At 36.2% G+C, this 16769-nt stretch overlaps 1 protein-coding gene across 1 annotated transcript in view; it reads left to right on the top strand.

The window, feature by feature from the left end:
- FAM35A (family with sequence similarity 35, member A) overlaps positions 1–15648 on the top strand; it is a 16928-nt gene extending 1280 nt beyond the window's left edge. Inside the window, exons 2-9 of the mRNA XM_009334655.1 lie at positions 13–486; positions 1771–1878; positions 2722–2916; positions 5332–5466; positions 8324–8530; positions 9429–9663; positions 14539–14654; positions 15271–15648. Of these exons, the coding sequence (XP_009332930.1) occupies positions 13–486; positions 1771–1878; positions 2722–2916; positions 5332–5466; positions 8324–8530; positions 9429–9663; positions 14539–14654; positions 15271–15443 (1643 nt within the window). The 3' untranslated portion in view covers positions 15444–15648. The remainder of the gene's footprint in view (positions 1–12; positions 487–1770; positions 1879–2721; positions 2917–5331; positions 5467–8323; positions 8531–9428; positions 9664–14538; positions 14655–15270) is intronic.
- The last annotated feature ends 1121 nt before the right edge of the window (positions 15649–16769 follow it).

The raw sequence follows: 16769 nt of genomic DNA, 5'->3' as shown, positions 1-16769 counted from the left end.
AGCAATTTGTAGATGAAATCCATATTGAACCATTGAGCTCAGGAATATTGTGCTCTCAAGTAGACAGTTCTCATAAGAGCTCTTCTAAAAGAGCCCACAAGTGTGAAGATTCCTTTCATATTTTTCACTCAGTGTTTAAAAGACAGCTGAAATCAAAGAGAGCTAAACTGAATTCTTCTCCAGCTGATCCTGGGATGAGAGTGGATCAAGAGAGGATGACGGAGTTCAAGAAACTTCAAAAGAAACTATCACCACTTAAGAATTGCTGCTGCAAAAATCAAAAGTACAATGTTTTGGTCACAATAGTACATCCTTGTCATATCAAAGAAATACAGGTGAAGACTAGACCAACGTCTTCGTGTAAAGTTCCTGTAGCAACAATTGTAGTTATTGACCAGTCTGAAATTGAGAGAAAGGTGGTGCTGTGGCGTGGTGCTGCATTTTGGTCACTCACTGTGTTTCCTGGGGATGTTGTACTGCTTACGGGTGAGGATTCCTTTATTTGCTTTTTTTAAAATGTGTATCTTTAAAGTGCCTGTTTAAAGTAGAACAATACGTAACCAGTAATTTGGAACTATGGCTAAGCATTTGTAAGTGTCTTTCGTACGTCACTTAATCGCTTAACATCACTTTGAATTCTCAGCCACCCTGCCAGTGGAACGTCGGCTGTCCCATAGAAGTTTGCCCATCTTTTATGTGTAGTCTTTGGTCGGAGGCACAGCAGTGCATTGACACTACAGTGGTGCCACAGGGAGTCAGGTGTACTCTGTAACCTGTCTGTGTTTTAAAACAGTTGTTCCTGAAAGGTAAAAGTGCTACTACAAACCAGATGTACCTAGTTACTTGATTTATAGACTTTTTTGTAATTCTCTGCTGTTGGACCAGCAGATGGACCAGAAAATGGTGATGTTATGTTCAGTCTCAGGATGAGGAGTACTCTTCCTCCTGGGAAGGACTTTGTAGCTTAGCACCAGCATCTTGAGATGGATCGTGTTGTGAATTAGTAACTGATGTAGACTGCAGAAATATAAAATGCTGTTTGCAGTTCACCTTCTTCGTAACATGTCAGCTAATAAAGAAGATTCTTCCTGATATATCCTTTGTACTCTTTAATACCTAATAGGAGGAGAACCCTCCCTTTTTAAGAGAACATGTCATGTAAGAGAATGCAGTACTATAAAAACAATATTGCACCTGATTTAGGGCTGGAGTTGACCAGAACTTGGTAGTGATCTGGCCATTTAAGTTTTGCAATATGCAAAAAATCACACAACATAAAACTGTTTGAATACTTCTACAGTTTAAGATGCCCGTTTCTCTTTTTAAGAGTTCTTTATGTGCTTATAGGAAGGTGCAAAGGTAGATATTTTAAAGAGATTGAAGATAAGCTGGGCTTTCTCTTTTCTTCTTAGATGTTCTTATCTCAAAATGCATCAAAAGTGTTTCTGGGTAAGCCTAGTACTTTACTACTCATTCTGAAATGTTGCACAATAATAATTTACCCAATACAGTCACCCACTTCACTTATACAGTATCTGCTATGAGGCTATTGAATATTTTATATGAATTGAAGAATTACGTCAAACTATTGAGAAAATTTGATTAACTCATTGTAAATGGTCTTGATAGATTACAAAAATCACTTTGTTTCCAAGTGATCTCTTTCAAACTGTCTTTCACACTTGTATGTGTGATGGTTCTGTAGTCAAGAAAAGTATACACTTCAATATTGTTGATAGATGAGTTGATAAGGTTGCTTTTTTCTTGCAGATATAATAATGTATGAGAATCTTTGGTGTGGAGAAATCATGCTGCAATCTACATTTACCAGTCAGTTACTGAATCTGGGGAACTGCTCAGCTCTCAATCCAGAAGAATGTAAGATCATAGTGCATAAGTTTCCACAAAAATCACAGTAAAATAGCTATTTAAAGTACTCCATTTTGTTGGCAGTGCTTCATACACAGGATAAAATGGAAATGTGAGCAACTGAGAGGTACAAAACACTATAGGAAAGTGTGACAGGAACACCTGTGGACATGGTGACATCAGATAGGCACGTGGAGTTTATGGTAAAGGTGGGTGGTTACCACTCAAAACTCTGAAAAACTGAGTTTAAAAAACTTAAACTTAGCTTAAGAAACAGCAATTATTCCAGGACTCAACCATAAGAAGTCTGAGATTTCATGAGGATTAAATTTTTTGCAAAAATTTTAGAGGCTTAAAGAGTAAGTAGATCCATTCAGGGAAAGTAATTCATTGCAGGCTGTTAAGCACAAAGTCTTTAAAGATAACTGAACCATGGAGGGTTGGAGACTAAGGGGAAAATACAGTGGAAATATCACCATGAACTTGCATTGTTCTTACTGTCTTCCTGATGTCCATTATTGCCAGCTATTTAAGGCAGGTTCTGGGGTAAATGATCAAGAACGACTGTTCTTCTTACCAAGCTATGATACAAGATTTCTTCCCTATTTTTCACGTAACTCAAAATACAACTAATTTGAAGTACAACTTAGCTTAACTTTGGGACGTTATCGAGAGGAGGCAGATGAAGTACAGTTTAATTTTGGATCAAGTGTTGCACATCTCAAGAATTTCTTGCCTTAGAATTATTGTGAAATGCTTTTGGTTTTGTCAGTGTAAATATGTACCAATGTCTAAGCTTAAAAAAAAAATAAAAAGGGGGTGTCCCTTTAACTTTGTTTTTTCTCATTTAAGTTTATCCTGTAGTGGACGGTGGTGTTCTCCATGGTTTATTGGCGTACATATCATCAGAATTTCCACACTTCAGAGACATTCCACGAAGACAGGTTCAGAGACTGGATAGTGTTCAGTATATGCAGCTAGACCAGCTCCAGCCAAATACATTGGTTCACTCAATCTTGAAAATTATCAGCATTGCCATATTAACAGGTAAGTTCAGGCTCTAGACTTCAACTTCCAGAACTTCAACAACAGGTGACACTTAAATAGTAGTTTTGCAAGGCAGTTCTGGTTGTTTCCCATTCCGTACATCAGTGTTTGGCATAGGAGTCACAAGTAAAACCTTTGTAATGATCCACTGACGGGGGCCATAGCAGTTAGAGAAATGGAGTTAGAGGCAGGAGGGAAACAGTGACTGTAGTCAGCTGCTGGAAGGAGGTTGCTGCACACTAGCGCTGATCAATAGCGTACGTGTCTGTGGGAGAAGCATGTAGGCAGTGGGCACGGATAATCGGTGTTCCTGCTCTCTGAGGGATTGGTGTGTTTTCGCTAAGGAATGAGCGCTCGCCACGGACTGCAGTTACTAATGTATTGACTGGTCAGTGAGATGGCTTGAGCGTCTCCACAGCTCCAAACAGCGTGGGACCTGATCTTCAATAAGATGGAGGATAGAATAGAGATGCAGGTACGAAGTATAGTGTTGGGAGGTGGAATGGCAGCAGGAGTATCTTAGATATGAGGAATGTGGGCTCGAAATCCTTTTCAGGGAAGATAGGTGTGTATAGCAGGAGTGCTGAAAAGAGGGAGATACTGCAGTCACGGTGGAGGAACATAAATATGTTTTTTAATGGCTCTTGATATACGAGAGGTACATTCTTGCTGTGGACTTGAGAAAGGGGGCTGGCTTATGAAAATGTCATGTGGGACAGTCAAGCTTTACTCATTCAAAGCTCACCTGCCAACTACCTTCCATGTAAGCATCCTGTCATTAAAGGAAAATTTGATTGCACTACAAATCGTGTTTTTCAGAATGAAATAAGTTATTGATTATTTTAATCTACTGTTGTAGGATTTCCTTGCCTTTCTTACTCTATAAAGGACCTATGTGGCTCTTTTCTAATGTTTTATTTGGAACGTTTCCTGTTTTTCTTTCTATTTTTTCCTACTTAGAATAGATTTTTTTAAAGCTAAACATTCCTGGTTTCTTAAATACATGCAATATTTCTTTATAATAACCCTTACTTGTGTGCCTTCTTGTACAAGTTCTTTTTGATTTTCAACACTGGAAAATGCACAATGTGAAACTACTAAGATGTCTTACTGTGATAATCCTATTTCTTCAGCATAGGCACAACAGAGAACTACCTCATTAATATAATTTGTTTTGGAAATCTGAGTTTCCTGTATATTTTTATTGTAAAGACTCTTCTTCCTGAAAGAATCATGGTCAGCAGTCCCTGTACTGATTTTTTTGAGTTTATTCTTCTGTCACACGTTCCTTTTCTTCTAATAGTGAATGCAGTTATTTCGGGATTCCTTTTCTGAAGCAATTTTCCATGTTAAAATTGATAATTTGTTTCCATTTCTTCATCATCGGGCCTTACAGCTGCTTTGTAGCTTTTTTTCCACCTTCTGAAATGAACAAAACCAAATTATCTTGGGGCATTCTCACTATTTCATGCAGTGTCTTGCCATGTTTTTTTAACACGCTTTGGGCAGTTAAAGACCACTGGTCCCACCTGGGAGAGGAGTCTTCCTCTCTTTTCCCCGCATAGCTGTTCTGATTACCTCTTCTTTACAGTACCAGTGTTTCTCAGTGCTTGACTTCAAGCTTTGCACATAAATTTAATCATATTGCACTATCACCTTGTATTAGTGCTTGTATTAGTAAGAATCGAATTTTTACCCACACTGTCAATATCATGTTTATTCATTATAAATGGAAAAATTTGAAGATAGAAATCTTCATAATTTATTACTGTACATAAATCTCAGAACTGTTAGATAGTTAAAGCAAGAGTTCTTGTTAAAAAATTATTTGTTTTTAAAAAATATTGTAGTTTTCGGGTGGAACTGAAACTTTCAGGCAGTATCCTGATAAGAGTTCTGTAGAGATCTTAGTTGTTTCAATTTATATATACTGTTACTAATCCTCTTAGTGTGCTTGTACGTGACTATACTTTTCTTTTATGTGAAAACTTCTAGAGAAATGCTTCTTTCGGTGTATTCCACAGAAGTTACAGGAACTTTAACTGCCCATTATGACAGTCTGTTGCTGAGAGATTGAGTACAGTTTCTTTCCACTTATGTCAGTCAGGATGAGTGGGAGCTGAAAGATGCTCAGATACCTGCTGTTTCAAAGGGAGGTGTCCAGTTGCTGACTATTTAGGTGGATAAAGGTAAATTAATATACTTTACGCATTCCTTCAAACTAGATTCATGTTGCTGAAGAAATCAGATTGCTTTCATTCTGTCCTGAAGAAATTGCAGGTATATTCTTGTTTGCTTGTAATTGTACCATAAAATACAGTAGCAGCATGATTTCATCTTAATGTTGAGGCATGTGGGTTTTGTGTGTTTATATGCTTTTTACTATAGAAGTCATATAATTTCAAACTCTTTCAGAATCTGTGTATAGCTACAGAGGTGGCAACCAAAGAAAAATTATTCTAACAGTAGAACAGAACAGAGATCAACACTATAGGATGGTGCTGTGGGGAGCAGGGGCTGCCTGGTGCCCTCAACTTCAAAGGAAAAAAGGTAAAGTCCTTCTACCTGTAGGTAGCTGTTAAAGGATTTTTGTGATGCTATTAATATCTTTAAAATGCTCAGTTGGTAACATTTTTCCATTCAACCTTTAAATATTCCCTTGGAAGGGCAGCATATTTGATACCAACTTTAACATGTCTCCTCTGTTTAGAAGCAGTGCCACCAGCAACAGAATTTGAATGCACTCACTTTAGAAGACTGAGAAAGCACGAGCGTTTAGAAACTTGCATCTAGACACAAGATGCACTGGTGCCTAGTTATGTAACTATAAAAAAAAAGAACTTGCGTGTTAACTACGTTATCAGTTTTGCTGAGTCTTCCTTATCATTGTCTGGTTTAGCATGAATCGCTGGGGTTTTTTCTACTTCTGATTTTCACTCTCTGCTTTCCACCCTACTGCAGTGTCAGGCTTTATATCCTAATGGTCTTGCTATCAAGTCTAGCTGTAACTGACTGAAAGCATCTCTTGCAAGAATTACACAGCCTGTGTTCTAGCAGTGACTACTACCAAATTTTGTTTTATTCCTGGTTTTGTTCTTTTAAGATAAGTGAAACTAGGTTTTTGTTAAATTGATAACTGAAGAGTTTGTATGTCTGATCTATGGATACACTTAGGAAGTAAATGCCGTATTACTTGAAGCGCTGAATATGTCTGCCTAAAAAGCCAGTTTTTGTATAGCGCAAAATAAAACCCAGAAAGGTTAAACAACTTTGTAGTGAATCTTTACCTATTAAATGTAGACACTCTGAATTCTGCCAGTTCCACTTCAATTTATAAGTAATCTCCACTCCTAGAAATCATTTAACTGCAAGACCTACCTCTTAAACTACTTGAAGAAGATGGTTCAATTTAAGCATTAACCAATCACCTTCACTACATGATACCTACATGGCTCTTATTTTTGTGCATACTGCAGCATGAGCAGGTATATACTGTTCATTAGATGCTTAGAAATCTTACAGGATTTAGTATGCTAGAATATTACACTTTTCAAAATATAGAATTTTAAAATTTTTTGTAGCTGCAAAAAGAAGATAATTTCTAAGACACAGTAACATATCATTCTCTGATACTTAAAGTGAAAAAGTATAAGATGTAGATCTTTGTAGTATTAAGCATTTATATTTGATGTAAAGCTTGTGTCTCGTTCTCCAGCTAGTGTTCTGTGCATCTGGAAGTTGGCATTTTAATGATTAAAGGATTATCTGAAACTCAAGATAAGAGTGATTTCTCAACTGTTCAAATACTTAATCACAGACGAACCGTGAACATTTAATCCCAGTAAGGTAGCCAGAAAGATAAATTCACATGATACTAAAGCATACATAACACAACAGCTAAATAGTGTGAGTGGGTTACAGGAAGAACACGATGTCCATCCTTACTAGGAGTCATAGATCGGCTGTGGTATGTGTTTCTGGTTGGACTAGCAGATTAGAAACCTCAGAGTCTTGTAGAGGAAGGTATGGAGACTTGTTACTTTTAAACTGTCTACGTACTTTAAAAATAAAGTGTGTAAGACTACACAGTTCTAGAGTATCTAAAAAATCGTTGTCAGTAAAAGTTAAATTTATTTTTCACCTCTTGCTAAAAATCAGTCCAAGCTTCCAGTATACAGCCATCAGACATTCGATTCATGCTTTACGCTTATCTGGTCTAGATTACGAAAAAAGAAAGATTATTTCATTAAATGCATTTCTGTAAACTTGATTACTTATAGTTTATTCATGTTTTGTGATCAGTTTTCTAATCAACAGGGAATGTTGAAGATCTGAATAGTAGGTTAAATTCACGTATCAGCCAAATCTTGTACCTTAGTTAGACTATGTCCTCTGCTTCTGTATATTCCCTCTTGCCAAGTGCCTGTTTGTTTCCTCCTGTTTAGATTTTTCCCTCAGTGTTGCTCTAGTGTTACTGCCTGAATCTTGCTTTGGACTGGAGCATACTCAGTTCTGGGGGGCTGCAAGATCTCTGTTCAGATATGAGGTGCATGAAACTAGACTGATGCTCAGAGGAGAAGTTTTTTTGGAGTGTTTTACTGTAAAACACTCTGTCTGACAGCAGATTTCTCAGGAGCTTGCAATTTTAGCAAGTTACCACCAAAAATCAGACTAATCCAAAATATGAAAATACTAAAACTTGCTAATAAAATGCTTATACAGACACTTGAATACATTTAAAAGAAAAATATCTGTATTTTTCTAACCTTACTTCCAAAAACTATTATTTTGGCTGCAACTTTCAGCTTGAGCAAACATGGGAAAAAGTAGCAGCCTAAATGGTTATCAGACTTGATTAGTAGGTGAGTACTGTATTCTTATAACAAAGTGAAGGACAACCCAAAATATATTACTCTTCTGTAATCTCCATTTTTGAAGTATTTTTCTTTATTACAGAGTCAACTGGAAGATGGAAAATGAATTGATATTTTTAAATCAGAGCATTATGGAGATAGAAGACTAAAAAACAGGGACATATTAAAGATGGAAGTTGATTAATAACATGAAGATTTTTTTTTTTCCTAGACATTGCCAACTTTTCCTTATTAGAGCTGACAAGAAATTTCAGAACTGGTTTCTTTTTCAAAAAGTTGAGTTGTCTTGAAAGCTCAATTCAGTACAAGTGAAATGAAGGCATCATTCTGTTATGGGAGGACTCATGCAAAGTTTATAGGGAAAGGAAAGGAAAAATCCTCCATGTCATCAGGCTTGAAATAAAGTTGCCAGAGCTGACTGTATGAGAATGTCTTGCCGATTTGTTTCTCAATCTTGTAAGTGACCTTGGCTTTCTGTAAATTAACCAAGGTCTAGAAAGTAAACTCTTCTGTTTGCTTTTTTTGTTCTGTAGATCACATATGGGACTTTAAATACCTTCTGGTCCAACATAGTTCTGTCTCGGGTGACTTTGAACTGCACACAACTCCATGGTCATCTTATGAGTGCTTGTTTGATGATGACAAAAGGGCAATTGAATTTAAAGAAAAGTTTCAGAAAAGCAAAACATCCCTCGTGCAGATGACAAAGCTCTCAGCACATTTGGAGGAAAAACGCTCAGGTAAAGTTGTTATCCATAGCTCTGTAAAGTCTGTTGTGCAGTGCATAACTAAGCAAAATAGATGCTCTGTTGATCAAGTAAAATGCCTTTTTTTTTTTTTTAAGTTAGTACAGTTCTGGGAGCCTGAATTTATTCTGGAGGCTGCTGCTCAGTACCCAGCCAAACTGTGAACGCAGCCTTCATTCAGTGAGCCCAGAAGTGAGATAGGTGTGGTGTTTGGTACCATACAAAGATAGCTTTGGAACATCGGGAGAAATGCTGCCTTTTGTTGTCCACACTAACCAATCTAGTAATGATGTGATTAATCACGGAAAGTTTGTCGAATAGTATTTTTCCAAAACTGGAATTCTCTAAAGCAAGAGTAAAATAGCTACTGCTATTGAAAACTTCTTACAAAAGAACAAAGAATACATTTTACACAAACAGTCACCCCCTCCCAGATAAACGTAGAAGATAGCGAAGGTTTGTGTTAAATGTTAAGAAGTAACTAAATAAAGTTGGTATTGCAGCATTTAATTCTAGTTTATGTATAAATAGTGGAAAGCTAAGTTGTTAAAGCTATGCTTTTCAGTGTCTCTGAATTAGCGTGGAAAAAAAGCAATTGGAAATTATTTGCACAATTCTAATCTCTTGATCTCTTATTCAGGCTCTTCTATATTGGTATCTACCACAATAGTACCTAAAAATGTAGTACTTTTATACATTTTTAAATAATATTTAACCACAATGATTTTTCACTGCATAAATCATCTCTAAAAATATGAGTGTGTACTACTAAAGGAAAAAAAATCCATAAAGTTTTATTGGTAATGATTTTGGTTTTGAATCAGCTGTAGCCCTTGCTTTTAGTTATCGATAAAACTGAGTGCAGATTTGATTGCAATTGTTGTTTTTGTAGGAGTGGTTAAAGTGAAAGCCCGTATCTTAGAACTGAAGTTTACCATTTCAACTGGTCAGTACAAGCAACTCATCTTCCGTGCTGACACTTCCCTGGAGTGTGTTTTGGCTTCTCTGCCTATGATTACGTATTCAGGTTGTGCTAAATGTGGTCTGGAACTACAGGCGGATGAGAACATGATCTACAAGCAATGTATTAGATGTTTGCCATACAACAAAGTAAAAACATTCTACAGGTAAACAAAATAAAACTAAAATAATGTGTGCTATTAGGGAAGTAAACTACAACTTTCTCCATTTTAAGTGCCCCCATATAAAAAATTCTATATTTAAGGTGTGGTTAGCAATTCCTATTCTTCTAATGAATTTTCAAGGAGCTGTTCTTGAATTGCTGTATTATATTGCCATTATTTATAGGTGATATTTTTTGTTTAAATCTAACTTCTAAATTTCTTTCAATACTACGTCATACGAGGTTTACCCAGTACTGTGTCAGTAAGCTAGGATGGAGTTAGAAGCTTGAGGACCAAGGGAAAACTCCTTGACCGTCTTGTTTCGGCCTAAGTTGAAATCGTGTGAACGCGCAGCCATATTTTTAAACTGATCAATCAATTTTAGCCTTGCAGAAATAATATTAAGAAATGTTTTCAATAAACATTCTCATAGGGAGCAGGGATACTAAGTTATCAGCAGATGGCACTGTGAGACAAGATGCATATGCACATTTACTTAGAGAAAAGAAACTAAACAGATCCAGTTGATGTAGGGACAACATTATTAACTATTTGTCAATTCTTGAATTTATCTTGGGCTTTTGAAATGTAAGTATCATAGCGATTTGAAAGATGTGTAGGTAGAGAAGGTTGAGACAATCATAGATGTAATAGAATTCTAGAATATGTAAATTTTCTACCAGAATTCTTTCTAAAATTATTCCTAAACTATTTCATAGTGAATTTAATGAATCATTGCATACTTTATAGTTTCTCACTTGGCTTTGATTTAAATACTAGAATCCCACTTGTCTAACAAGGTAGTGACTTAATCTTTTTCCTCTATGCAAAATAGTCTTGCATCTTTAAGTTTATATGCTATTTATTTTCCTATGAGGGAGGATTAAGTGCAAAGAGTTGTTTTTTCTCAACTGAGAAGGTTCCCCCTCTCTTTTATAAGATTATGACCTCTCATGTGGTCCTGAAGGACCTCGATTTACTGTCTCGCATAAAAGGCGATAGAAAAATGATAAAGACTTCCAATGTTTGTATACTCAGCATGTGAACACATCTTGATGTGGAATTTAAATGCACAACTTTTTCAAGGAAAAGTCTGTCATCTTTGCACTGAAATTTTGCTCTGATTAGTTTAGTAAGAATGCATCTCCTTGGTAGTATTTCCAAATTCTGTATTGTAGGATAACTTAGTACATTTATATCTTAACAGGAGAAAAACCTGTCTCTTGCTCAAGAAACACCTTGTTAAAATGAAATTAACTTATTAACTAAATATGCTGTCCTAGCATTATTGTGCTACTCAACAGCGTGATATGTTAATGGCTAGTGTTAGTCTTGTTTATAAAATTGTATGCACAACTAGTAGAAAATTTTTTTTTTTCCCCCTGTAGTTTGCTAATTCATGTCCTCTTATCTCGGATTGTTTTTAATCCCTCAATATAAGGAGGTAGTAAGTTCACTATGCTCTGTTTTTAGCAATGCAATAGCTACCAGCATCTCCTTGGGAGTAAAATCTGCATATTGTTTTCTACTTAGTATGAGTAAATGTAACAATACTGAACACTTCTTAAAACATAGGATTAGTCTGTAATTTGATTTGCTTCTTTGATTCAGGGAATGTAGTAACTTGTTAACTTAACATGGAATTTTTTTTATTTTAAGAGTGTGAATATTTAAGATATGAAATAGATACTATGATAGGAAAATAGATATTATGACAGAATCTTGGTACTTAAGAGACTTAGAACCTTAAAATCTCCGGTTTCAATACTGTAGGTCAGTGAAGTCATCCCCTATCATCTTTTTCCTTTGAAAGGTAGGAGCCTAGTTTTGTTAATCTGCTGTGATTGTAATGAAGCTCATCTTTTCCTTCAGATGCTGAAGACAGAAGCTTAAGATAGATGCATGTGTATGTGCTTAGATAGCTTTCTTTTTTTTTTTCCTGTTAGATACCCAGAACGCTTTAACAGTAGCAGTAATAATAAGGTAGAAGATCCTAGAAACTTAGACTTTACATAAGTGCTGTCACATGATGTGTGTAAATATTTCCATATTCTTTTTGAGCTAGGACAATATGAATATCAAGCTAGAAGAAACCATGAAAACTAAGACAAGGAGAAATATTTTTTATTTCAGAGCTCACCTCCTAGATTTCAGATATCACAGATAGGTCCTTGTTTCTTTATATCTGTTTTTGCCCAAACTTTCAGTTTCCTCGCATCTTTTCCCTGGATTTTGGTATGATGGTAGCGTTCCCTTCAGATAATTCATTTTTCAGTCTATACCAACGAGTGTTTGTCATTTAAAAAGATGAACATTTTAACAGTAGCAGTAATGAGAGAGGAGATTCCTAGATGCTTATACTCAACAGGGATTGAATCTAACCCTTCTGTACTAGTGGAAAAGCCCATTTCACTGGCATGCTTCACCAGCTTTGTATACAGGTACTAAAGACTATTTACTCAGTAGCCTCTAAGGAATACCTTAGTAGAACTATGTATGCCTTCAGTGAAATTTAGTTATATCCTAAATATGTTTCTAACTGTTTTAAAATGATTTAAATTCATCATATTAAAACCAGTGGTATTTAACGAATAAAGTTAATCACAAAATTGCATTTTCTGTGGCGCTAGTAAAAGAAAATTAACAGTGCTAGGCTCTGTTTTGAAGGCTGTGTTGAATTTTCTTTCTCACCATGACAGTTCGCTCTTGTTGAAGTAAATAAGACTATCTGGAAGAAGAGTTAGATGACCTTGAGAACAGAGTATGAACTGAGAAACAGGTAGTCAGCATATAATAACCAGGAATGAGGCAAAATTTAATCTTTCCTAATGCATCACTTGCTTTGCGAGTTACATCTGTAGACCACATTTGCCTGTGGTTTTGAACGCTTTAAATTTTGAAACATCTCTTAGTACATTTCTCTGCAAACATATTTAATTATACTGTTTCCAAAATGTTAACTTAGTATTTCTGGAAGTCATAATAATCTTCATGTACTTCAGCGTAAATTCTCTGAACCAAAATACATTTCTTCAGAGATAAAATAGCAATTTCCCACAATTATTTGGGAAGCTGAGCATATAAGTGTACTATTGTTAAGACTTCTCTCATGAAGGGAGCCGGCAGTCTCTAATGACTGCAAATAGTCTGGGCTTGGTTTCTGTCTAAACCAACAGATTTGACGTAATCCCACAGATAGTCAGACATCGAGTTCTCTTCTCTCTTTTGATCACTTCACATAAGATTATGAAATTTAGCAGTAGCTTTTAGATTAACAGATGGCAAGTCAAATGATTTGCCTACTGGGAAAGTGGCATATTTGCAGTCATTTGCCTTTGTGCCTCACAGGTATTCAAATTAGTGCTGTTAGGTATATTCTGTGTCATGGTAACTAAATTAATCTATTAATAACACTTTCCAGTTGTCAATATACCGAAGTACTGGCTGACTGTCCTATTTGACAGTGCAGCTCTGCTAGTCTCTTGAAGTGACTGCCCTTCTTTCATTTCTGCCATCTCTGCAGTGAGCACGTTTTATCCTGTTGGGAGCATCTCCCATTGAAAAGTTCTGCACTGCAGATGATTGTGCCTTATTTTATTACTTTATTTAACATATACTGTTTTGGTACTGTTCCAATATTGCTATAACCAGGATTTACATTATTGTGATATGTCCTGATGTTTAATATTTTAGTTTCTTCTGTGGGATGGTCGCGATAAGAGCATTGCATCCTGCTTTGATCAGAGCAGTGCAGACTTTCTAGAAAGTGTGAGGATTGTGATGGTGCAGATGTTGCAGGTCAAATTGTAAATAGTCTCAGGGCAGTCAAAGCGCATATGTTGGGTAGAAGCTGCATCAGCTGTATAAATGATTAGGCTTAGTGAAATCACTCAGAAGCTTGAAAGCAAGCAGAAACTACCTGTTGAACGTCACTGTAGAGGACTGCTAAGGTATCATCATCTCACAGAAGCATAGCAAAAACCAACAGCAAGGATGTACTTGGGGGAACAATAAAGAAGGTATGGCATCAGTAATGACAGGTTGGAAAGAAGACAAACAATTGAAATACAGGGAATACCTGCACTAAAAAAAGGATCACTTCTTACCAGTTGCTTGTCGTCCAATATCACTTTTGAATCATGTGAAACAGCAAAATTTGGAAAGACCAGTGCTTATGGGACAACAGTCCCTAACCAGGTTCATTTCACACCTAATAGGAATGCTATTGACCATATCCTATGTAGGAAATCTTTTCCAGGAAGAAGAGGGATTTTTACTTGTATAGCGGTGTGTGAAACCATTTGGTATTTGTCACAGTACAAGAGATACTATCTTGGTATTATGTAGTGGCTGTGAAGTGGTGTATTGAAACAGACAATATTAGCTGATGTTGATACAGATGATACAATTCCAAGTGATACACCTAAGCTTGTCTCCCTGCTTTGCATTTCAAATCTTTATGTACCCCTTGTATATTTGTAGGTACATATACTTACATATTAACATTTATACTTTAAATATATAAAGTGCAAAGCCATAAATGACATAACACTAATTTCATAACAGTGCAGTTCTCATTGTCTTCCAGGAAAAGACCACTGCTAAAGCATTGTTTTCTGCAGTTGTCTGAAAGTAAGGCTTACTTGATAGCTTTAGAAGTTATTTAACATTGAGTAGTAAATTCAGTGTGTATATCTCAAACTCATTCCAACTCTACAGATTTGACAGAGATGAGTGCATAGAGATTTTTTAGCTTTTCTAGTTCTTGGTGTTATGTCGGAGGGTAATATCACATTGTATTACCTTCATTCAGAAATTCTGCTTCAGTCAAAAAAAAATAGCAGCTAACTTTCAAGATTCTTTTGTTTTCTGATCTAGACCTGCTTTGATGACAGTAGAAGACGGAGGATATGAAATTTATGTTCATGTCGTGTCTGAGTTGATGGAAAAAATCTTCCTCAATATTCCTGCAGACTGGCTGAACAGATTAGTAGGTACTGTTTCATGAATTACTTGTAATAGAAACAGGCAGCAAAGTTCACAATGGAAGTAAAATTTTTAATTATTGACAATTTAGAATTGGAATGAGATTGTTCTGGAAATACGATGATTGCTCATATTCTATGAGACTTACAAATAATAAAAAAAAAAAACCCTCAAAGAGAAGAGTTGCTGTCCAACAAACTCAGAAGTTCAGAGTTGAGGTAGCAACAAGAGGTGAGACGGTATGAACACTTATACATTATGTAATAAGTATTCAGTAATTAAATGGATTCCTTATATGCAAAATAGAATCTCTTAGCAGTTTTTAGAAATAGATGATATGCTTTCATGATGTAAATAAACTGAGTGGTGTTTCAGACAGGCTTCCCTTGATATATCCTGACTGACTTCTTGAGAGGTGTTTTACATCGCTCACGTGTTACAGTTTAACGAGAAACAGTCTTAGCCCATTGTTTTTAGAAAATTATTAAAAACAAAAGCTAATTTTCTATTCAGATGTTGCGCTACGCTTCTGGTAATTCAGTGTAGCTTTCGTGGAGGTGGAACTTGAATGTTAGGTGCTATTATGAAAATAAAGAGTAAATTGGATTGTTCCGTCTTTTGCAGTGCCCTCTTCAGATATAACCTACAGCACAGTAGTAGCAGATCTGTGTCATTTGCTGCTAGCAGATACGGAAGCATCCTATTTGTTGGAAATTAGGAGCCATTTTGTGCTAGACGAAAACAGCTATCCTTTGCAAAAGGATTTCCATCTGCTAAATTTTCATCCTGATCTTTGAAGCATTGACCTCTGCAATAACGGAGTAACAGAGATCATAGGAACACGCAGATGACAAACAGAAGAAAAATGAATTAGCTCAAGGAAGCGAATCTCTTTAAAAATACAAGAAAGGATTTTGGTTTTAACTTATACAAAAAAAACCCAAAAGGACTGGTATGGAATATCTGCTAATAGTTTATACTGCTGCTGTAATACTGGTAAATTGTCATAAAGTATATTTTTATACATATATTTTTATCTTAATAAACTCTTACTGGGTGTCTGTTTTCCTTTTCTCCCCAGAAAAGTTCGCTAGTATTGAGAGACTGAATTTTTCTCAGATATGGCAGATTAGAGGCAGACAGCCACAATTCAGTAATATTATTTTAGTTATAAGATTTTTGTTTGTCTTAACCAAGTTACAGATAATGTACAGGATATGTCTTGGCTTGCTTCCCTGTTGTGGTTGCTTTCCTTCCTTTAACGGCAGAATTTCTGCCATTTACCCTCAGCAATTTTGCTGCCATTGTTTTCTCTTGAAAAACAGAACTGTCTCACTGAATCTAATCTTGTGTATCTAGAAGTTGTTGCACCAATGTAATTAAGAGGTTTTAAACAGTTTAAACTGGTGCACTCTTTCATGGACCCTTTAAATGATTTAATTGTTGTAGTATTTATTGTTGTAGTATTTATCCAGCATAAGCTGGCAAATAAACTTAATCACCGTAAGCCAATTTAATCAGTTTAACACTGGTCTGCAAAGTTTTCTCCCAACTTGATCAGATTTAGAAATGAATTTAATTCTTTTTAAAGTCTTAGTGTATTCTGATAGTGATTTTTATGAGTAAAAGACTGAGTAAATGACTGCACCTGACTTCATAAAGTAACAATCTCATAACTATTACTCTGTGAAAGCGATTAAATACATAGATCAGTATTTTTCTCTGATATAAACTGTGCCTCTTACTGAGTGTCCTGGTTTCGGCAGGGATAGAGTTAATTTCCGTCCTAGTAGCTGGTACAGGGCTGTGTTTTGGATTTAGGATGAGAACAAAGTTGATAATGCATGGATGTTTTAGTTGTTGCTAGGTAGTGCTTACACTAGTCAAGGGCTTTTTGGTTTCCCGTGCCCTACTGACTGAGCAGGCTGGAGGTGCACAAGAAGCTGGGAGGGGGCACAGCCAGGACAGCTGACCCAAACTGGCCAGAGGGACATTCCATACCATGGGACGTCATGCTCAGTACATAAACTGGGGGAAGCTGGCTGGGGGGGGCCGCTGCTCGGGGACTGGCTGGGCATCGGTCGGTGGGTGGTGAGCAATTGTACTGTGCATCACTTGCTTTG

Source organism: Pygoscelis adeliae, unplaced genomic scaffold (genome assembly GCF_000699105.1).
Source record: "Pygoscelis adeliae isolate BGI_AS28 unplaced genomic scaffold, ASM69910v1 Scaffold361, whole genome shotgun sequence".
Taxonomy (NCBI): Eukaryota; Metazoa; Chordata; class Aves; order Sphenisciformes; family Spheniscidae; genus Pygoscelis; species Pygoscelis adeliae.
This window is presented reverse-complemented; position numbering and strand designations above follow the sequence as displayed.